The sequence below is a fragment of the Oncorhynchus keta genome, chromosome 28, assembly GCF_023373465.1.
Source record: "Oncorhynchus keta strain PuntledgeMale-10-30-2019 chromosome 28, Oket_V2, whole genome shotgun sequence".
In the NCBI taxonomy this organism is placed as follows: domain Eukaryota; kingdom Metazoa; phylum Chordata; class Actinopteri; order Salmoniformes; family Salmonidae; genus Oncorhynchus; species Oncorhynchus keta.
Window position 1 is genome coordinate 45,449,853 of NC_068448.1, and position 23,728 is coordinate 45,473,580.

The window sequence follows — 23,728 nt, forward strand, 5'->3', positions numbered from 1 at the left end:
CATCAGGGTTGTCTACGATAGCTCTGTGTGCGGTAGCCCTGCTCTTTAGTGCGTTGGGCCAGTAACCAAAATGTTCGAATCCCCGAGCCAACTAGGTGAAAAGAACTGTCAATGTGCAAGGCACATCACCTTAATTGCTCCTGTAAATTGCTCTGGATAAGAGTGTCTGCTAAAATGACTAATGAAAAGAAATGCCACATACATACAGTATGGGAGCCGGGTCCTTCCATGGAAAAAAGTGCCTTTTGGTAAAAATTGTGTACCAATATTAGATTTGAAAAGCAAGTTATAGTAAATTTAGTGCCCTTTAATATTGACCACACGGATAATTCAATAAATCTGATTTTTATATCAATAAAGGCTTGCTAAAGTGCCAGAATTCAGTAGTCGGTCCCTCCGTCAACCCTTTGTCACTTCTAGGAAGATTTTAACCCACGTAATCCTGTGCGGTAAGACTTTTGTTAAAAGAAACATTGGAACATCTAATAGTCAAATCATAGAGTAAATGCAGTTGAGCTGGTTTTACTCTTTTTGGCCATTTGCTGGTGTTTTGTGGTGGAAAACATTTAGACAGGAAAGAAATGCTTTAACAATTGCATTTCTTGCAATCAATTGCCACTCCCTGTTGCAAACAACAAGCTTCCATTCACCCTATCACAAGGGAATTTATGGCTGATTGACCTGATCAAACCCTGTTCAGGTGAATTACCTTTTTCACTTAATAGGCACTTACTAGTCATTTTTGTATTTAACCTCTTGAGATTCTGCTCTTTATGGACAGAATGTTAAAATTAGGTTACACTTCTCAAAAGGCACCTAATTGGTGGAAAGACCCAACAAGCTAGTCTCCCTACTGTATTGTATTACGTCGACTTGCACACTATTCTAGCATGTTCTTTTTTCTGTACATTCAAACTTTCAGTGAGTTTAGCATTTCTTATCAAGTCCAAGTCTACCAAGCCAATACTGTAGCTCGTTTCCTAGGTAACAAAAGCTTGGCCCTACTTTCATATGTCCAGGGCTTTCCTTGCCAGCCAAATAAGGAAGTGCTCATTGTCCAGTTCTCCCTGCAAGTAATCCTGAACACAAAAGCCATGGACCATTCAATAGGGTGACCTAATATCTGGGGAGAGGGGTCCAAATGTGTCCAAATTTTAACTGAGGGCCTATGGCAAAGCTTCAAAGACTTGCAAAGGCACCTAGACCCATGCTATCCAAGGTCATTGCAGAATCTGTAATGCCTTGAACCGGATGACAGAAAGTGGGCTAAGATATTACCAATACTGTACTTACAGTCAAGTACAGCATAAAGCCATGTTCTGAAGAAGTTCTGCTGTGAAGCCAAACCATTAATCATGAGCTAAAATAAAACTACGGGCCCTCCACCAAAACTTTCATCCTCCAACTCGCTCTCTTGTTGGAATGATGGGTCATCCGTCTACCGCTATTCTAGATTCAACAGAGCAGAGGGAGGGAGGGATGGAGGGAAAGAGGGACGGAGCGAGAGGGAAATGTAGAGCGGAGCGATTCTATTAATGTTCAAGCATCCAGTACAGTGACAAAAAGAGCCGCTACTCCATCAGGCCTCTTGAGGTGTGACAGTCCCATGCATACAAATGGGACTTCATCTCTCTCCGCAGACTTTCAACAGGGTGCAGCAGGGTGGATCATCGGACGCCCTCTCTCAGGGCTCTAGGTAGAGGCTGCCCCCAGCTACAGATATAGGATCAGTTTACCCTACTCACAGCCCTTGGCTTAAACATTAGGTGGATGAAAAAAAAGATCTGCCCACAAACTGGTCTGTACCAATGACTGCTGCTGACTCTCGAGGGCCATGTCATGCCTATACAGTGACTTCGCATGCCACAACGTCCACGCCTCTTCTGTACATAGACAACAACACGTAAACCAAACTTAAATCATCTTTCAAAAGTTTGTGCTTTATGCTGCTGCCTTGGTGTGAGGTTTTTTGCCCTCCCACTCTTAGGCCACATTAGCCGCTGCAACTAATTTTCCAATGAAAACCTTTCAGCAGCTCCACAGTAAGTTCACACATTGCAAGGTGAAATGCTGACTCTGCACTAGGGACAGTACAGAAGCCACACATTCCAACCGGGTTAAAGCATGGAAATCCAATGTTGTTTTTTGTCTTGATGGAATCTAAGCACAATGGAAGAATGGAAAGCCGAGCATACATATCACCAAAATGCATTGGATTGAAAACTTCATCACGACCACAACAGTTGTTTCTAATAACACATAATATGTTAGGATAGTGAATTATAAAGCTTTATAAAAAATTGCCCTCTAACTTACATGCTTTTCAGCAAAATAGGACACATGCCACCACTACATTCAGAGCCACAGATCTAGTCGACAGTGTTTTGCTAAAAGACCAAGTGAAAGCGCCATATACAGTAAGTTTGGATACACTTACCCATTCAAAGATTTGTCTTTATTTTGACTATTTTCTACATTGTAGAGTAATAGTGAAGACCTCACAACTAGGAAATAACACATATGGAATCATGTAGGAACCAAAAAAAAAGTGTTCCTCAAAATATATTTTATACTTGAGTTTCTTCAAAGTAGCCAGCCGTTGCATTGATGACGGCTTTGAACACTCCAAACTTGTACGACCTCTCACACAGCTACTCCTAGCACTAGTCTCACAGTGAGTATTAACATTACAACTAATCAAGACCCCAAAATACAGTAGATATAGAGAGGAGCTTGATTCTGTGCTCATGCCCTTTTCCTGAGATCCTGTTATGCATCGATGCAGAAGGCTTCGGAGGCCAGAATGCTATAGTGCATTCCACACGTCCCTGTCTCTACAAACACTCCTGAGCCACAGGCAAAGTAAAGGCCCACATCAGAGGCAGCTGGTAGCACCTTAATTGGGGAGGGCGGGCTCATAGTAATGGCGGGAATGGAATGAATGGTATCAAATACATCAAACATGTGGTTTCCATGTGTTTGATACCATTCCATTCACTCCAGTCTATTGTGGCCTACATTGAGGCCTACCGAACTACCACCCCCTTACATCACTAAACCAACACAATCCTAACAGGATAAAGATATCCACTTGCAAATACAGGTTGAAAATATGTTCTAGTATATTGTCTCCCCCCAAGAAAATTGGTCTACCATTACAGCTGAGAAATATATCCAACAACCCTAAATAACTGGATAATAAGCTTGGGATAATTCTCAGAGCAGTGGGTTCAATAAGGCTGCTTACTGACCCATAGTGGTCCCACTTTACATTAAATTCCCAAAAATCACAAAGGCAGTTCAGGTACAGTGAAACTCAATACTTACAACTGTCGCCCATTTGTGGTATACACACTTTCAAGCATTTGCAAATGAGGATAATTAAATATTCTCATCTAAAACAATAATTACATAGTGAGTGGGTGTGAAGCCACAATTGGGGTTTGTTTACAAATCTTATGTTAAAGGCCCAGAGTAGTCTGTTTTTCCTGTGTTTTGTATCATATTGTACAACAGCTGATGAAACTAACACTGGAAAATGGTTATTTAACTAGGAAAGTCTGATCGGTGCTGGTTGAAAATACAATCTACACAGGACCTTCTGTTGTGGTTTGCATGGGCAGGAGTTTCGGCATGCCTGGTGACATCACCATGCAGTAAATTGGCTAATAAATCAATAACAGAGATAGTGCTAAACCTCTCTGCCAATAACAGATAGTTTTCACTTTTCCCTTCCCCTCTCAGACAGTCCTAGCTAAATTCTTGCTTTGAGAAATAGTGGAGTTAAAAAGCATTTTTTGGCTATTTTAATGAAAACTACTACAGCAAGGCACTTCATTGTTAGCCGGAAATGATTTGATATTGGTATAAAAACGGCTGCATTCTGTCTTTATTATATAATTATTTGTGTGTTGAATAATTACACAACCTACAAACTAACTATTAATGTAGCTACCATGTAAATAGGTTTTAGGACACTTGATGTAAAGTGGGAATTATAGTCATACAACACAACAAATAGGCTCAAGTCCATGTCAATTTCATCTAGTCTAATTCATAGCCATAGGGCACAGGCAGAAGAGAGCAGTGAATGAGAGTCATTTCACACGTTTGTTGTTCTACATGCGTCAAAACAGAGAAGGGGAGTGTTGTCTCGTCTGTCAGTCTACAGTGTGCATTCACCTTATTTCTAATCAAGTGTCTGCTTCTCACACAAGTCAAGGTTAACAAGCCGCCCGTGTCTGCAGTGGTTGAAAACTGCGAGGGGTTGAGGTTCAAGGGAGGGGTGAGTAGTCTTGAAAAACCTGAACGTAGCCACTGTGTTGCCTATAGTCGGGGTTTCGAGACTAAGGCGCGGTGAGGTGCAATTATTGTATAGCCTGGCCTGCTGTATAATGATGATGCAAACATACACCCATATTTTCAACTTGGTTACATGCGGCAGGATTGTCAATCAATAACATACAAACATAGGCTTTTCGTGGATTAAAGATGGAAATGAAAGGGTAGATTAAACAATTCATCATAAGAAAATATTTTCAGATACACAATAAACTAGACCCAGTCGAAAACTACTGTGCGCACTAATCCGGTTGGCAATATGCCTTCTGGTGCCGTGGGCTTGGCAGTGCGGAATGGAGTTCTATAATGGTGGAAAATAAATTATTCTCACTATGCAGGGTGAGCATAGTATAACAGAAAACAGATGTCAAGACAATACAACAAAAAGTGTGCTGCGGGCACAACTCTTACCTTTCTCTCCATTGCTGAGATCCAGTCTGTGCACTCCCAAGCAAACTGAAATAATGTTCCTGAAGATCTGTGCGGTGTTCACTCCTCAACTTCCACACGGCTACTCGATCACTCCCCCATTAGGTAGACTGGTACATCGGCAACTGTAGACACAGTAGGGGAGGGGACGCAGTCTCGGGGATGGAGCGGGGTCTGGTGAAGCCTAGTTCGTTTCAAGAAGCGCAGGCGCGGGTTCTGCTAGATATAAAATATTGTAAAAAATTGCGACTAGCAGGGAGTGTCATCAAATTACCGCTTCTACCGTTGACACACATTGTCTGCCCACTAAAACATTTCACAAGATGTGTAAACCGTTAGGGAATGATTAGTCTCTTAATGCAAATGGTTTAATGAAAAGGGCACAAAGGATGACGAGCTGTCTGTAGCGCGTCATGATGCAGTGGGAAATTATACTTCAACGATTTTACCGAGTTCCAATTCATATAAGGAAATCAATTTAAATAAATATTTTTATCTAATCTATGTATTTTTCATGAATGGGCAGGGCGCAGACATGGGTGGACCTAGGGAGCCAAGTCCAGCCAATCAGGAGTTTTTCCCCACAAAAGGTCTTTATTACAGACAGAAATACTCCTGTTTCATCAGCTGTCCTGATGTCTGGTCTCAGACAATCCCGCAGGTGAAATAGCCAGATTGTGGAGGTTCTGGGCTGGCATGATTACTTGGTCTGTGGTTGTTGGACATACTGCCAAATTCTCTTAAACAACGTTGGAGGTGGCTTATGGTAGAGAAATGAACATTTAATTATCTGGCAACAGCTCTGGTGGACTTTCTCTCAAAACTTAAGACATCTTTGGCATTGGGTTGTGTGACAAAACTGACCATTTTAGAGAGGCCTTTTATTGTCCCCAGCACAAGGTGCACCCGTGTAATGATCACACTGTTAAATCAGCTTCTTGATATGCCATGCCGGTCAGGTGGATGGGTTATCTTGGAAAAGGAGAAATGCTTATGAATAGGGATGTAAACAAATTTGCACACAACATTTGAGAGAAATACTTTGTGCCTATGGAACATTTCTGGGATATTTTATTTCAGCACATGAAACATGGGACCAACACTTCACATGTTGCATTTATTTTTTTGTTCAGAAAATATGGTCTGTATGATACAGCCCCTTTCATCACCTGAGCATCATAATGTTGATAGTTAAATGCAACCTAATTGATCATGGCCAAAAGAACCCAAACAAACTTTAAAAGAACCTTACAGAACATAATAACTAATCATTTCTTTAAAATATACCTGATCATTATGTATTATCTTGTGTAGTTTTATTTTATAGCATTTGTAACAATGTCAATACAGGTTCTCTGCATTATATTGGTAAGTCAAGTATCAACACTATTGAAAAATTGCTTTATTGAAATAAGGTACTGTGTGTCCCCTCGTCAAATACAACAGTTGCACTTTAGGAACTAGTGAAAATTGTTAAATATTCAAATGCAATCCATGATTATTTTCAAAGTCTGAAGATTTGCTCATGCTATTTGCATATGGCAGTTAAACACTTTTTACTTGGTTACAAAACTAAAATAGTACTGCAGTGATATTTTCTCTTGAAGACAAGCACAACAAATCAGGTGAGATGGAATTACAGATTTCAGACCATCTTGGAGCAGCAGATACATTATTTAGTATTATTACGTCGAGGTTTGCTTGTTTTGGGCCTTTATTAATCCTGAACATCGAAGTAGTCGATTGCCGGCTCTTCTTTGACTGCCTTGGACCAGCTGCTCACACCATCAGTCCTGATGACAAAAACAAGAACCACAGTTAACTAGCTGTAGCTGGATAGCTACAAGTCATTGGGACATTGAGAGCCTACAAACTAAGGTCCAATTCGGGCCCATGCCCTCAGTTCCAATTTAGGCCTGTATGTGCGAGGAGTCTTTCAGTGTGTGGAGTGAGGAGTCGTTCATTGAAAATCCTAGTCATTGGCGACTCCATTACCCGCAGTATTAGACTTAAAAACAAATCATCCAGCGATCATACACTTTACCAGGGGGCAAGGCTACCGGCGTTGAGGCTAATCTGAAGATGTTGCTGGCTAAAGTTAAAAGTGTGGAGAGTATGGGGATATTTTTATCCATGTCGGCACCAACGATGTTAGGATGAAACAGTCAGAGGTCACCATGCACAACATAGCTTCAGCATGTAAATCAGCTAGAAAGATGTGTCGGCATCGAGTAATTCTCTGGCCCCCTCGCAGTTAGGGGGAGTGATGAGCTCTACAGCAGAGTCTCAACTCAATCACTGGTTGAAAACTTTTCTGCCCCTCCCAAAAGATAGAATTTGTAGATAGTTGGCCCTCTTTCTGGGACTCAGCCCCCAAACAGGACCAAGCCTGGCCTGCTGAGGAGTGATGGACTCCATCCTAGCTGAAGCGCTCATCTTATCTACGAACATAGACAGGGCTCTAACTCCTCTAGCTCCACAATGAGATAGCCAGCCTGCCAGCTTAGTGGAGTCTGCCACCAGCACAGTCAGTGTAGTCAGCTCAGCTATCCCCATTGAGACCGTGTCTGTGCCTCGACCTAGGTTGGGAAAAACTAAACCTTGGCGGTGTTCGCCTTAGCAATCTCACTGGAATAAAGACAACCTCCATTCCTGCCATTATTGAAAAAGATTGTGATACCTCATCTCAAAATAGGGCTACTTAATGTTAGATTCCTTGCTTCCAAGGCAGTTATAGTCAATGAACTAATCACTGATCATAATCCTGATGTGATTGGCCTGACTGAAACATGGCTTAAGCCTGATGAATTTACTGTGTTAAATGAGGCCTCACCTCCTGGTTACACTAGTGACCTGACCATATCCCCCGCGCATCATGCAAAGCCGGGGGTGTTGCTAACATTTATGAAAGCAAATTTCACTTTACAAAAAAAGAAAAACACATTATCATCTTTTGAGCTTCTAGTCATGAAATCCAGGCCTCCTGGGCCATATACAGCATTCCTCACAGAGTTCCTATCGGACCTAGTTGTCATGGCAGATGATATTCAAATTTTTGGTGACTTCAATATTCACATGGAAACTGCCACAGTCATACTCTGGACCTAGTTTTGTCCCGTGGAATAAATGTTGTGGATCTTAATGTTTTTCCTTATAATCCTGAACTATCGGACCACCATTTTATTACATTTGCAATCGCAACAAATAATCTGCTCCGACCCCAACAAAGGATCATCAAAAGTTGTCCAATAAATTCTCAGACAACCCAAAGATTCCTAGATGACTTTCCATACTCCCTCTGCCTACCCAAGGGAGTCAGAGTACAAAAATCAGTTAACCACCGAACTGAGGAACTCAATTTAACTTTGCATAATACCCTAGATGCAGTCACATCCCTAAAAACAAAAAACATGTGTCATAAGAAACTAGCTCCCTGGTATACAGAATATACCCGAGCTCTGAAGCAAGCTTCCAGAAAATTTGAACGGAAATGGGGCGACACCAAACTGGAATTCTTCAGCCTAGCTTGGAAAGACAGTACCGTGCCGTATCGAAGGGCCCTCACTGCTGCTCGATCTTATTTTCCAACTTAGAGAAAAAGAACAATCCAAAATGTATTTTTGATACAGTCGCAAAAAGCAGCATTCCCCAAGAAAGGATGGCTTTCACTTCAGCAGTAATAAATTCATTAACTTCTTTGAGGAAAAGATCATGATCATTAGAAAGCAAATTACAGACTCTTCTTTAAATCTGTGTATTCCTCCAAAGCTCAGTTGTCCTGAGTCTGCACAACTCTTGACACATTGATGAAAATAATCATGGCCTCTAAACCTTCAAGCTGCATACTGGACCCTATTCCAACTAAACTACTGAAAGAGCTGCTTCCTGTGCTTGACCCTCCTTTGTTGAACATAATAAACCGTTCTCTATTCACTGGATGTGAACCAAACTCACTAAAAGTGGCAGTAATAAAGCCTCTCTTGAAAAAGCCAAACATTGACCCAGAAAATATAACTAACTAAATTGGCCTATATCGAATCTTCCATTCCTCTCTCTCAAAAAAAAAAGCTGTTGCACAGCAACTCACTGGCTTCCTGAAGACGCTTCAGTCTGGTTTTAGACCCCATAATAGCACTGAGGCTGCACTTGTGAAGGTGGTAAATGACCTTTTAATGGTGTCAGACCGAGGCCCTGCATCTGTTCTCATGCTCCTAGACCTTAGTGCTGCTTTTGATACCATCAATCACCACATTCTTTTGGAGATATTGGAAACCCAAATTGGTCTACATGGACAAGTTCTGGCCTGGGTTAGATCTCATCTGTCGGAAAGATATCAGTTTGTCTCTGTGGATGGTTTGTCCTCTGACAAATCAACTGTAAATGTCGGTGTTTCCTCAAGGTTCCTTTTCAGAATCACTATATTGTTTTCACTATATACACTGCTCAAACAAAATAAAGGGAACACTAAAATAACACATCCCAGATCTGAATGAATGAAATATTCTTAAATACTTTTTTCTTTACATTGTTGTCAGCACATTCAACTAATATGATCAATGGAAATCAAATGTATTAACCCATGGAGGTCTGGATTTGGAGTCACACTCAAAATTAAAGTGGAAAACTACACTACAGGCTGATCCAACTTTGATGTAATGTCCTTAAAACTAGTCAAAATGAGGCTCAGTAGTGTGTGTGGCCTCCACGTGCCTGTATGACCTCCCTACAACACCTGGGCATGCTCCTGAGGAGGTGGCAGATGGTCTCCTGAGGGATCTCCTCCCAGACCTGGACTAAAGCATCCGCCAACTCCTGGACAGTCTGTGGTGCAACGTGATGTTGGTGGATGGAGCGAGACATGATGTCCCAGATGTGCTCAATTGGATTCAGGTCTGGGGAACGGGCGGGCCATCCATAGCATCAATGCCTTCCTCTTGCAGGAACTGCTGACACACTCCAGCCACACCAGGTCTTGCATTGTCTTGTATTAAGAGGAACACAGGGCCAACCGCACCAGCATATGGTCTCACAAGGGGTCTGAGGAGCTCATCTTGGTACCTAATGGCAGTCAGGCTACCTCTGGTGAGCACATGGAATGCCAGCCCACACCATGACTGACCCACCGCCAAACCGGTCATGCTGGAGGATGTTGCAGGCAGCAGAACGTTCTCCACGGCGTCTCCAGACTGTCACGTCTGTCACGTGCTCAGTGTGAACCTGCTTTCATCTGTGAAGAGCACAGGGCGAATTTGCCAATCTTGGTGTTCTCTGGCAAATGCCAAACGTCCTGCATGGTGTTGGGCTGTAAGCACAACCCCCACCTGTGGACGTCGGGCCCTCATACCACCCTCACGGAGTCGGTTTCTGACCGTTTGAGCAGACACATGCACATTTGTGGCCTGCTGGAGGTCATTTTTCAGGGCTCTGGCAGTGCTTCTCCTGCTCCTCCTTGCACAAAGGCGGAGGTAGCGGTCCTGCTGCTGGGTTGTTGCCATCCTACGGCCTCCTCTACGGCCTCCTCCACGTCTCCTGATGTACTGGCCCGCTTCCTAAGTGGACAGTTTGATTTCACAGAAGTGTGATTGACTTGGAGTTACATTGTGTTGTCATTCGGAAACAATGTTAACTTTCACTGCTATGCGGACGACACACAGCTGTACATTGATGACACACGGTGAAGCCCAAAATTGCCCTCCCTGGAACCATGTGTTTCAGACATAAGGAAGTGGATGGTCTACTTTTAAACTCGGACAAAACAGAGATGCTTGTTCTAGGTCCCAAGAAACAAAGATCTTCTGTTGAATCTGAAAAATAATATTGGTTGTACAGTCGTCTCAAATAAAACTGAAGGACCTCTGAGTTACTCTGGGCCCTGAACTCTTTTGACGAACATATCAAGACTGTTTCAAGGACAGCCTTTTTCCATCTCCAACATTCCAAAAATCAGAAACTGTCAAAAAATTATGCAGAAAAATGTATCCATGCTTTTGTCACTTCTAGGTTAGACTACTGCAATGCTCTACTTTCCGGCGACCCGGATAAAGCACTAAATAAACTTCAGTTAGTGCTAAACACAGCTGGTAGAAACTTGACTATAACCAAATAAATTGATCATATTACTCCAGTGCTAGCTTCTCTACACTGGCTTCCTGTTAAGGCAAGGGCTGATTTCAAAGGTTTTACTGCTAACCTACAAAGCATTAGATGGGCCTGCTCCTACCCATCTTTCCGATTTGGTCCTGCCGTACATACCTACACGTACGCTACGGTCACAAGACGCAGACCTCCTTAATGTCCCTAGAATTTCTTTCTCCTACAGAGCTCTATTTTTTATGGAATGGTCTGCCTACCCATGTGAGAGACGCAGACTCGGTCTCGACCTTTAAGTCTTTACTGAAGACTCATCTTTTCAGTAGGTTCTATGATTGAGTGTAGTCTGGCCCAGGAGTGTGAAGGTGAACGAAAAAGCACTGGAGCGACGAACCACCCTTGCAGTCTCTGCCTGTCCGGTTCCCCTCTCTCCACTGGAATTCTCTGCCTCTAACCCTATTACAGGGGCTTAATCACTGGCGCTCTTCCATGTTGTCCCTAGGAGGGGTGCATCACTTGAGTGGGTTGAGTCACTGATGTGATCTTCCTGTCTGGGTTGGCGCCCCCCCCTTGGGTTGTGCGTGGCAGAGATCTTTGTGGGCTATATTCGGCCTCGTCTTAGAATGGTAAGTTGGTGGTTGAAGATATCCCTCTAGTGGTGTGGGGGCCGTGCTTTGGCAAAGTGGGTGGGGTTATATCCTGCTTGTTTGGCCCTGTTCGGGGGTATCGTCAGATGGGGCCACAGTGTCTCCAGACCCCTCCTGTCTCAGCCTCCAGTATTTATGCTGCAAAAGTTTGTGTGTCGGGGGGCTAGGGTCAGTCTGTTATATCTGGAGTATTTCTCCAATCTTATCCAGTGTCCTGTGTGAATTTAAGTATGCTCTCTCTAATTTTCTCTTTCTCTCTCTGAGGAACTGAGCCCTAGGACCATGCCTCAGGACTACCTGGCCTGATGACTCCTTGCTGTCCCCAGTCCACCTGGCCATGCTGCTGCTCCAGTTTCAACTGTTCTGCATGCGGCTATGGAACCCTGACCTGTTCACCGGACGTGCTACCTGTCCCAGACCTACTGTTTTCAACTCTCTAGAGTAAGCAGGAGTGGTAGAGATACTCTTAATGATCGGCTATGAAAAGCCAACTGACATTTACACCTGAGGTGCTGACTTGCTGCACCCTCGCCAACCACTGATTATTATTATTATTATTTGACCATGCTGGTCATTTATGAACATTTGAACATCTTGGCCATATTCTGTTATTTCCACCCGGCACAGCCAGAAGAGGACTGGCCAGCCCTCATAGCCTGGTTCCTCTAGGTTTCTTCCTAGGTTCTGGTCTTTCTAGGGAGTTTTTCCTAGCCACCGTGTTTCTACACCTGCATTGCTTGCGGTTTTAGGATGGGTCTCTGTACAACACTTTGTGACATCAGCTGATGTAAGAAGGGCTTCATAAATACATTTGATTGATTGATTTCAATGTGTGAGTGCAAAGACGCATGCCTACTTGCTATGTTGTTTGATATGGGCAATGGGTGGGGGAGCCCTTGAGACCCCTGTATCTCTCTCTATCAGGGACGTCAGTGTTGAGTTAGGACAGGCAGACTTCCCCCTGCACACAGCAAAAAGTACAGTTACAACAGATCCTCAGAACCGCAGAGGCACAGCACCGTCTGAATTGTTCACAATACACATCCCTTCATACAAAATATACCCAGCTGATACGGTTGCACAGACAGTAATGAAAGTATTTTTAAAGCTACAACATGCATCTATTTTGAAATCGGCATAGATTGTAACGCGCATGTGGAGGTGTTACCTGATGGCGGTGATAACCACGTTGCGTTTGGGCTCGCTGTCGTAGCTCACGCTCTCTACATTGTAGACCTCAGACAGCTCGTGGACTATCTTCCTGTGCTCTCTGTTCATTGGGGGGAAGCAGTGGCTCCTCTTGGACAGTTTACCCTGAAAACGGGTTACACACACACACACACACACACACACACACACACACACACACACACACACACACACACACACACACCATGTTTCCACTATGAAAGATTGTTCCGAGTCCCCATTTGATTTAAGGTTTAAATAAATGTTGTCCTAATAAACATTGCAAGCTACCGGAGCTGATTCATTGGACATTATGCTGACTAAAGTAGTATTTCCCAATGTTCAGAACCAAAAGGGATAACCAACGATGAATCAAACCTTTAAGCGATCATCATCAATACCCATCGTAAAATCCAAGGACATTCAAATACTTCAAGTCTCTCCTGCACTCCTTCAACTAAGGGGACCAGAAGCTTTTAGCTAAATGCAGACTACGCAAACCGAAGGTCCTCTAGTAAGCTGGTAGTAGTTTAGGGAAACCCAGTCATGTATAGGGAAATGCTGGCCCTGTATAAAGTATTTAAATCCAACACCATCTCATCAAACTGCTCTTAAATAATACACGCTGTACTCAATTTAAGTGGTGGGTGACATTCCATGCCAAAGAGGCGTGTGTTTATTCTTGTCCCTGTGCTTTAATTCTGTGTTAAATTCACCCCATCTGTGTTCAAAATGGCAACCTATTCCCCATTTCGTGCACTACTTTTGACCAGGACCCATAGGGCTCTGTTCAAAAGTAGTGCACTATTATAAGGAATAGGGTGTTATTCAGCACACAACCTAAGTCTATTGGTCTCTTACCTTGCTGGCCAACTCAACCAGATTCTTGATCTCCTCTTCAACCTCGCTGACAAACTTCAAATCTTTTCTAAATATGGAAAAATAAGAAATACTTTACGTTGTGACAAAGCAGTGGAGAAGGTGGAAAGTTAAGTTCCTTGGCGTACACACACAGACTGCGTTGTGATGAAGGCGCAACAGCACCTCTTTAACCTCAGGAGGCTGAAGAAATTTGTCTCGTTACCAAAAACAAACTTTTACAGATGCAATCGAGTGCATCCTGTCGGGCTGTATCACCGCCTGGTACGGCAACCGCTCCACCCACAACCGTAACGCTCTCCAGAGGGTAGTGAGGTCTGCACAACGCATCACCGGGGGCAAACTACCTGCCCTACAGGACACCTACAGCACCCAATGCCACAGGAAGGCCATAAAGATCATCAAGGACAACAACCACCCGAGCCACTGCCTGTTCACCCCACTATCATCCAGAAGGCGAGGTCAGTACAGGTGCATCAAAGCTGGGACCGAGAGACTGAAAAACAGCTTCTATCTCAAGGCCATCAGACTGTTAAACAGCCATCACTAACATTGAGTGGCTGCTGCCAACATACTGACTCAAATCTTTAACAATTAAAAATTGGATGTAATAAATGTATCACTAGCCACTTTAAACAATGCACTTTATATAATGTTTACATACCCTACATTACTCATCTCATATGAATATACTGTACTCTATACCATCTACTGCATCTTGCCTATGCCGCACCATCGCTCATCCATATATTTATATGTACATATTCTAATTCATTCCTTTACACTTGTGTGTATAAGGTAGTTGTGAAATTGTTAGATATTACTGCACAGTCAGAACTAGAAGCACAAGCATTTCACCACACTCGCATTAACATCTGCTAACCATGTGTATGTGACCAATAAAATGTGATTTTGATTTAAAGACGTCAATGAAATGTGAAAATGGTGTCTCGAGCGCACCGGTAGTGGCTCGAAGTACATCGGTGCCATCAATTGGCCTTCAAATTGGGAAATATTATCCCCATAACATGCACACGAAGACAAAAATATCTGAGAACATTCTCGGCATGCATTGGATAATACATTACATGTATTGGTACACCACCTGGCATCTCCTCGGAGGCTGTCACTATAAGTGGAGGAGGAGGTGCGGATGTTGAAGGGGTCCACTGAAGGGTAACTCTGCAGGGCCACAGCCAATCGCCTGTCAGGACACATACACACAACCGAACATGGGCAGACACTAAGGTCCACTGATCTAAAGAAGACTAGAACAGGAAAAAGCTTGGATGTTGACTGCACATTTTAAGAAAACAAAAATCCATTCGACAGCCGAAAGCAATGTGCTATCAAGTGGCTGTCTGTGTGTGCAGGGCTCCAGACTAGCATTTTCCCCTGGTGCCACTAGCTCACGGTTTGGTCACACCAAGTTTTCCCCCCACAGCGTTAAGCAATAGGAAAATAAATGTGTAAATTGCTTTATAAAGTCATTCACAGTGCTTCAGATGGTATGATAGAACACCGAGATGTTAGGCTATTCAATAAATAAGTTGTTTCGTCTAACATGTCCAATAATCCGGTGATTGTCATGAATTGTGGGTTGACAATAGGGTATTGTTATATTTTACTCTTAAAATATGACTCCAGAATGTTGTTGTTCAATGGAGATGAATTCGCCTACTTTATGTGAACTAAAACCATATGCTAAGTATTTTGGGGCCAATTCACCACGAGGAAGTGAAAATACTTTACACATTAGATCGTTAACACTAAACATAATAACCAGTGCTAGTAGCCATTTATTAAATCTATCAGTAAAAGTAATGCCCTAATTTTTTTTTTGCAATTGTAGCCTACTACCGTATGCACTCGCAAGGGCCGATGTGCATTCCACTTTCGCATGCTTCGTATCTCAAAGCCATATCAAATTTCTTGCGATCGGTTGTAATAGTCTATTTGACAGTTAACAGTAGTTGCTTCCAAAGCTGTGTTTTTCCAGCAATTCCCGGAGCGCACAACGGGCGGAGAGAAAGAGAGAGAGAGAGAGATCGGCTCACTCATCACAGCAGCAGGCCCTAGTGAATCATGCACATGGGCTTGGCAGACACTTGCATTACAGGAATCGTAAGGATAAAGCACTTCACTGTATGACCAAATCATGTTTTCAGGCAGCAAAAATGTTGTTTTGAAACTTTTGAGTGAGGTGACCATGTAATGAATGTTAAGCTTGCGCCGATGCGACCAGTTAAGAATTTAATCTCGTACAGTCAAGTCAACGGGTCGCAAAATGCGACTAAAATGGTTGCGGTCTGGAGCCCTGCTGTGTGCGAGCGCACAACAGCTGTGCAAAAACTGACCTGTTCCTTTCCAGTGCAGCACACCCTTCATCACACTCCAACCTGAGACGGAAAACACAGAGACATTAACATAAGCTGGAAACGGTACACTCATATTTTGTGAACAACTATGTTTTGTATGCTAAAAGCTTTTTGAGTTCGGTTTGGTCCCATCTTACTTGGCCTGTTTCATCTCCTTCTTAGTGATGAGACCGATGTCTACAGAGTCACCCAGCTGCATGTCAGACAGCTTACTGGCCATGGCAATGGCTGCATACCTACAGCACAGGGACACATAATGGGAACCACTGGTTGGCACCGCATGCACAGTCAAGTTCGGAAAAGTGCACATGGAATAAGTGAAAACTCTGGTTTAGAGCACGCATTTAAGGTAGTTTGATTCTACTGTACAGGCACATAAGGACACACGCGCACCTCTGATGGGCACTGGCTGCCTCCGTGCACACTACAGTTTCCTTTCTCCGGCCACAGTCACACTGTAGCGCCACCTGTGGGACAGACATGGAAACTCATGAAACCCTGGCCACAAGAAGAAGACTGCTGCTGTCCAAAACGGCTGCCTATATCTCCACGTCTGACCCATGTGCCCGAGTATTTGAAGAGCTACGGTCATTTCGGGGGAAATTTTCCATATGTTTACAGTCATAATGTCACCCTAAATGTAGTGCACTCTCTCTCTATAGCACAGGTTCCACATTTTCTATTTAATTAGCCTTTATTTAACCAGGATAAAATCCCTCGAGTTGGTTGAACATTAAACTTTTTGTACCTTGGCAGCGCAGGTGTTGCGCGGGCAACTGGTGCCCTTGTGGCAAGGGGCGTTGCAGGGGTGGCCACAGTCGGCACGGGGCAGCACACAGGGCTGGCGGCAGGCGCCCTTGGCCAGACATTCTCCCCGGTGGCAGATGCGGCGGCAGCGGTGGAGGTCACACAGCAGCACCTTGTTGCAGGTCAGACCACAGGAGATGTCCTGCAGGTGGCACGGAATGTTGCTCCTTCGCTGCGGGAGAAGGCTTTGGTGAAGTATCCCAAATAGCACCCTATTCCCTATATAGGACACTACTTTTGACTACAGCCCATAGGGCTCTGGTCAAATAGAGTGTACTATAAAGGGAATAGGGTGCCATTTAGGGCACACCCTATACTTTCAAAGGGAAGCCGGTTGAAGGTTAGATGGATGCACACAATAGGCTAATATCAGGAAAGTTACCTCATGCTTTCCCATGCACCACTTCTGAGTGAGGTAAGTACAGGGTGGGCACTTCTCCTCACCATGGCAATTATGGAACACTGAGGACATAAACAGACAGTATGAGACGAGACCGAAGAATAAACATTCTCAGGCACTATAAAGTGAAATGTTTCATCCCAAATGGCACCATATATATACTTTTGACTGATATATATATATATATATATATATATATATATATAGTGCCTTGCGAAAGTATTCGGCCCCCTTGAACTTTGCGACCTTTTGCCACATTTCAGGCTTCAAACATAAAGATACAAAACGGTATTTTTTTGTGAAGAATCAACAAGTGGGACACAATCATGAAGTGGAACGACATTATTGGATATTTCAAACTTTTTGAACAAATCAAAAACGGAAAAATTGGGCGTGCAAAATTATTCAGCCCCCTTAAGTTAATACTTTGTAGCGCCACCCTTTGCTGCGATTACAGCTGTAAGTCGCTTGGGGTATGTCTATCAGTTTTGCACATCGAGAGACTCACATTTTTTCCCATTCCTCCTTGCAAAACAGCTCGATCTCAGTGAGGTTGGATGGAGAGCATTTGTGAACAGCAGTTTTCAGTTCTATCCACAGATTCTCGACTGGATTCAGGTCTGGACTTTGACTTGGCCATTCTAACACCTGGATATGTTTATTTTTGAACCATTCCATTGTAGATTTTGCTTTATGTTTTGGATCATTGTCTTGTTGGAAGACAAATCTCCATCCCAGTCTCAGGTCTTTTGCAGACTCCATCAGGTTCTCTTCCAGAATGGTCCTGTATTTGGCTCCATCCATCTTCCCATCAATTTTAACCATCTTTCCTGTCCCTGCTGAAGAAAAGCAGGCCCAAACCATGATGCTGCCACCATGTTTGACAGTGGGGATGGTGTATTCAGGGTGATGAGCTGTGTTGCTTTTACGCCAAAAGGTTCAATTTTGGTTTCATCTGACCAGAGCACCTTCTTCCACATGTTTGGTGTGTCTCCCAGGTGGCTTTGTGGCAAACTTTAAACAACACTTTGTATGGATATCTTTAAGAAATGGCTTTCTTCTTGCCACTCTTCCATAAAGGCCAGATTTGTGCAATATAAGACTGATTGTTGTCCTATGGACAGAGTCTCCCACCTCAGCTGTAGATCTCTGCAGTTCATCCAGAGTGATCATGGGCCTCTTGGCTGCATCTCTGATCAGTATTCTCCTTGTATGAGCTGAAAGTTTAGAGGGACGGCCAGGTCTTGGTAGATTTGCAGTGGTCTGATACTCCTTCCATTTCAATATTATCGCTTGCACAGTGCTCCTTGGGATGTTTCTTCTTCACAACAGTATCTCGGGCCTGCCTGGTGTGTTCCTTGTTCTTCATGATGCTCTCTGCGCTTTTAACGGACCTCTGAGACTATCACAGTGCAGGTGCATTTATACGGAGACTTGATTACACACAGGTGGATTGTATATATATATATATATAGTCAAAAGTAGGGCTATATATATAGTCAAAAGTAGGGCACTAAATAGGAATGCAGCTCGTAAGAGATGTCATGACTTGCAGTCTTCCAGGTGAATTGTAGTTATTTCTTTGGTTCTAGAGATAGCTTGATTCTTTACCTTGGTGGTCACACTTGTGCCTCCTGGTACACAGGTTCTTACACTCTAAGGGCTTGGTCCCACAGGCGATTGGGGGGAACAGGACAGTCACCCCACAGTGGCACGCCAGCTCATCAAAACCTAAACACAGGAAACAGGTAGGCAATCAGAGGGATGTGGCCTATGACAACCGGTCTGGCAGGTTACTTAGCTAATGGGGCCATGTGATCTCAATGATCAAGACACAGCATACTGTATCACACTAACACATGTCAATAGGAGACAGTGAAAATGAAGTGGAAGTTAAGATTCACCCCCACTGGTATAGTAAATGGATTTCCTACCCTGTGAAATAGGATGTGCTCTCAACTTAAGCAAAATAAGATATGGTGAGGAACATTGCCATTTGAACCAAAAAGAGTCGCAAAGTCTGGATAAAATGACTCAGGCGTCTGTGCATCTGTTGGCAGTGCCACTTGGAGTAGCACTGGGAACTTTGACTGGTACTCACTGGTTTGCCAGCAGGGTTGGCAGTTCCCACGGTGACAGAGCTCTTGGCAGCGGTGGAGGCCACAGTTGAGCTTGTAGCCACAGACCAGAGAGCATGTGTGTTCCACACCCTATGGGGCGGGGACATATGTCAGTGTGACACCAGCTAGATAGTAGGCAGGCACATCTGGATGCCCTCTGTAGTGCCATCAATTCATTCCTAATAACAACTACCAAATTCATTCAGGTAACTAATGTATGACTTTTACTTCCTGACTGTGTTCTTTACAAACTGGGTGCCACACACTGCTTTCTGTCACTCACCACACAGCACAGCTCGCCACATTTGTGTCGGCCACAGGAGCGCTTCTTTAGGCAGCGCTTCTCACAGGTAAAAATGAGTCCATCTACAATTGGGAGGAAGGAAAGAGATTAAATTAAGAAGACATTATGACAATGGATGAGGCACTTACGTACAAGACAAATCTACTTTTAGTAAGTACAGTGGCAACACCCCCCCCAAAGAATGAAAAAAATCTTACCTTCATTCTGGATGGTTGCACAGGGAACATCCTGAAAACAAAGAGTTGGTCTTCAGGGGTTCTCTTTGGTAGAACAGAATTACACCTCCATTTGCAACAGTGCGCAAACTATACAGAACTATTGAAATTGGCGCTGGAGATGGCTGCCATTTTACAATCCCTTAACCAATTGTGCTATTGTGTTTTTTCACGTTATTTGTAACTTATTTTGTACATAATGTTTCTGCCACCGATTACTCACCCTGTACTGAAGGAATACCTTTTCTTTAACGAGTCGGACAGGAAAGATTTACTTCAGCCGCCCGACAAGACCCTCATCCCCATCATTCGCAGGAGAGACAAATATCGGGGACGAAGGTCCAGGTGCCTTGTAAGGATCTGGCAGCGAGCGGGTAATCTCCCTTTACCATCGGTCCTATTAGCCAACGTACAATCAATGGAAATTAAAATAGACGAACTACAATCACGTATGTCCTACCAACAGGACATTAAAAACTAATATCTTATGTTTCACATGAATAAAATACAGCAGGCGGGTTTTAAGCTTTTTCGGCAGGAAAGAACAGCGGCCTCTGGTAAGACAAGAGCTGGCTGTCTATGTATATTGTAACAACTGATGCACTAAATCTAAGGAAGTCTCGAGGTTTTGCTCACCTGAGGTAAAGTAACTTATGATAAGCTGTAGACCACACTATTCACCAAGAGAGTTTATCTAAATTCTTGAAAGCTGCCTATTTACCAACACAAACTAATGCTGGCACAAAGATCAGAGCTGTATACCGCCATAAGCAAAAAGGAAAACGCTCATCCAGAGGCGGTGCTCCTGGTAGCCGGGGACTTTAATGCATGTATACTTAAATCAGTTTTACCAAATTTCTATCAGCATGTTAAATGTGCAACCAGAGGTGGAGGTGGGGAGAAGAAAAAAAAAAAAAAAAAAAAAAAAGAAAAAAACTCTAGACCACCTTCACTCCACACAAACTCTCCCTCGCCCTCCATTTGGCAAATATGACCATCCTTCTATCCTCCTGCTTACAAGCAAAAACTAAAGTAGGAAGCACCAGTGACTTGGTCAATAAGAAAGTGGTCAGATGAAGCAGATGCTATAGGACTGTTTTGCAAGCACAGACTAAAATATTCAGTGATTCTTCTGATGGCATTGAGGAGTTCACCACATCAGTCACTGGCTTCATCAATAAGTGCATCAATGACGTTGTCTCCACAGTGACCGTACGGCCATACCCAAACTAGCAGCCATGGATTACAGGCAACATCCTGTAATCCAGGATGAGCTAAAGGATAGAGCTGCCGCATTCAAGGAGCGGGACTAACCTGGCATCTTACAAGAAATCCCGCTATGCCCTTCCGACGAACCATCAAACAGGCAAAGGGTCAATACAGGACTAAGATTGAATCGTACTACACCGGCTCCGACACTTGTCGGAAGTGGCAAGGCTTGCTAATAACTATTACAGACTACAAAGGGAAGCACAGTCGTGAGCTGCCCATTGACACAAGCCTACCAGATGAGCTAAATTACTTTATGCTCACTTCTAGGAAAGTAACACTGAAACACGCATGAGAGCATCAGCTGTTCCGGACGACTGTGTGATCACGCTCTCTGTTGCCGATGTGAGCAAGACCTTTAAACAGGTCAACATTCACAAGGCAGCAGCGCCAGACGGATTACCAGGACGTGCACTCCGAGCATGCGCTGACCAACTGGCAATTGTCTTCACTGATATTTTCCACCTGTCCCTGACTGAGTCTGTAATACCAACATGCAGACCACCATAGTGTCTGTGCCCAAGAACACTAAGGTAACCTGCCTAAATGAGTACTGACCCGTAGCACTCACATCTGTAGCAATGAAGTGCTTTGAAAGGCTGGTCATGGCTCACATCAACACCATTATCCCAGAAACCCTAGACCAACTCCCAATTTGCATACCGCACCAACAGATCCACAGAAGATGCAATCTATTGCACTCCAAGCTGCCCTTTCCCACCTGGACAAAAGGAACACCTATGTGAGAATGCTATTCATTGACTACAACTCAGCGTTCAACACCATAGTACTCAAAGCGCATCACTAAGCTAAGGACCCTGTGACTAAACACCTCCCTCTGCAACTGGATCCTGGACTTCCTGACCAGGTGGTAAGGGTAGGTAAGAACACATTCACCACGCTGATCCTCAACACAAGGGCCCCTCAGGGGTGCGTGCTCAGTCACCTCCTGTACTCCCTGTTCACTCATGACTGCATGGCCAGGCACGACGCCAACACCATCATTAAGTTTGCTGATGACACAATAGTGGTAGGCCTGATCACCGACAATGATGAGACGGCCTACAGGGAGGTGGTCAGAGACCTGGCCATGTGGTGCCAGGACAACAACCTCTCCCTCAATGTGATCAAGACAAAGGAGTTGATTGTGTACTACAGGAAAAAGACAGAATGGGAGAGTGCTCATCGACGGGGCTGTAGTAGAGCAGGTTGAGAGCTTCAAGTTCCTTGAACTATCATGGTCTAAGCACATTAAGACAGTCGTGAAGAGGGCACAACAAAACCTATTCCCCCTCAGGAGACTCCCCTCAGGAGAAAGATTTGGGGTCCTATGATCCTCAATAGGTTCTACGGCTGCACCATCAAGAGCACTGGTTGCATCACAGCTGTGTCATAGCCCAAAAAATTGTCAAAGACTCCAGCCACCCTAGTCATTGACTGTTCTCTCTTCTACCTCACAGCAAGCGGTACTGGAGCGCCAAGTCTAGGTCCAAGAGGCTTCTTAACAACTTCTACACCCAAGCCATAAGACTCCTGAACAGCTAATCGAAGGGTTACCCAGACCCCTCTTTTACGCTGCTGCTACTCTGTTTATTATCTATGCAGTCACTAACTCTATCTACATGTACATATTACTTCAACAACCTCAACTAACCAGTGCCCCCGCACATCAACTCTATACCGGTACCCCCTGTATATAGCCTCACTATTGGTATTTTACTGCTGTTTAATTATTTGTTACTTTTATATTATTTTTTTTATTTTTTTCCCCCCCTTAACTTATTTTTTCTTAAAACTTCGTAAAGCATTGTTGGTTAAGGGATTGTAAGCATTTCACTGTAAGGTCTACACCGGTTGTATTTGGCGCATGTGACAAATACAATTTGATTACATTTGAAGACTTTCCATCACGATACAAGCATGATACAAACACCATAGATGTACAGTACTCCTTTTTGGGGACTAACATTGATCTTCGAACCACATCTGCATTTGATGGTGGAGGTGAGTGTGCAGGGGCCACAGCAGCCCTCGTGGCACAGCTTCTCACATATGTGGATAGTCTCTGTAATGACATGGGGGAACAAGTCAACACATTTAAATCCCATAGAAAGATCATACCTGTGGACACACTGTCGGTCTTACCGTTGGATCCACAGGGCAGGGGCTTGTTGCAGGTCTTGCCACAGGAAGGGATGGGGTCAGAGCAGCTGCGGCGCTCAGGGTAGCCCAGCTCCAGGAGCTTGGCCAAGGCCGTCTGCCCACAGGGGCAATTCCTCACCAGTCTGGGGGAGCGTGGGCACAGCTGGCACGGCCCACGGTGGCACACCTGCTTGCATCGGTGGGCCTCACAGTCCAACATCCTGAGAGCGAGAAAATATTGCGAATCAGAAAATCAATCAATAATATACAAGGCATGATTGAAGCAAGGAAAAGGATGCTCTGCAAATCTGGCTAAGACATTACTGACTAACCTTCAGGCGGAAAGAGATCATTCTCAAATTAGCAAACTAAAAAGTTATTTTCTATCTGCTGGTTAGAACGTACTTGCCACATGCTTTCTGACAGGAGAAGTGTCCTGAGCCGTCAAAGCAGTCTTTATCCGTCCCACACAGCACCTCCCGATAGACAACACCACAGAAGCACACTGCAATAGCACGT

The 23,728-nt window shown here is 44.0% G+C and overlaps 2 protein-coding genes across 2 annotated transcripts in view; both read right to left on the bottom strand.

Annotated features, from left to right (window-relative positions):
- The window catches only part of LOC118361480 (SWI/SNF-related matrix-associated actin-dependent regulator of chromatin subfamily D member 3), a 78,817-nt gene extending 73,814 nt beyond the window's left edge, over nucleotides 1-5,003 (bottom strand). Inside the window, exon 1 of the mRNA XM_035741452.2 lies at nucleotides 4,753-5,003. Coding sequence (XP_035597345.1) covers nucleotides 4,753-4,764 — 12 coding nt within the window. The 5' untranslated portion in view covers nucleotides 4,765-5,003. The remainder of the gene's footprint in view (nucleotides 1-4,752) is intronic.
- Nucleotides 5,004-5,873: 870 nt separating this feature from the next.
- Nucleotides 5,874-23,728, bottom strand: part of LOC118361482 (transcriptional repressor NF-X1-like) — a 29,714-nt gene continuing 11,859 nt past the window's right edge. Inside the window, exons 8-24 of the mRNA XM_035741458.2 lie at nucleotides 23,615-23,714; nucleotides 23,213-23,430; nucleotides 23,035-23,132; nucleotides 19,781-19,811; nucleotides 19,563-19,645; nucleotides 19,261-19,369; nucleotides 18,771-18,890; nucleotides 17,142-17,221; nucleotides 16,701-16,931; nucleotides 16,346-16,419; nucleotides 16,090-16,188; nucleotides 15,932-15,973; nucleotides 14,680-14,778; nucleotides 13,557-13,623; nucleotides 12,676-12,821; nucleotides 12,364-12,468; nucleotides 5,874-6,563 (exon numbers count right to left, since the gene is read on the bottom strand). Of these exons, the coding sequence (XP_035597351.1) occupies nucleotides 6,488-6,563; nucleotides 12,364-12,468; nucleotides 12,676-12,821; nucleotides 13,557-13,623; nucleotides 14,680-14,778; nucleotides 15,932-15,973; nucleotides 16,090-16,188; nucleotides 16,346-16,419; nucleotides 16,701-16,931; nucleotides 17,142-17,221; nucleotides 18,771-18,890; nucleotides 19,261-19,369; nucleotides 19,563-19,645; nucleotides 19,781-19,811; nucleotides 23,035-23,132; nucleotides 23,213-23,430; nucleotides 23,615-23,714 (1,778 nt within the window). The 3' untranslated portion in view covers nucleotides 5,874-6,487. The remainder of the gene's footprint in view (nucleotides 6,564-12,363; nucleotides 12,469-12,675; nucleotides 12,822-13,556; nucleotides 13,624-14,679; nucleotides 14,779-15,931; nucleotides 15,974-16,089; nucleotides 16,189-16,345; nucleotides 16,420-16,700; nucleotides 16,932-17,141; nucleotides 17,222-18,770; nucleotides 18,891-19,260; nucleotides 19,370-19,562; nucleotides 19,646-19,780; nucleotides 19,812-23,034; nucleotides 23,133-23,212; nucleotides 23,431-23,614; nucleotides 23,715-23,728) is intronic.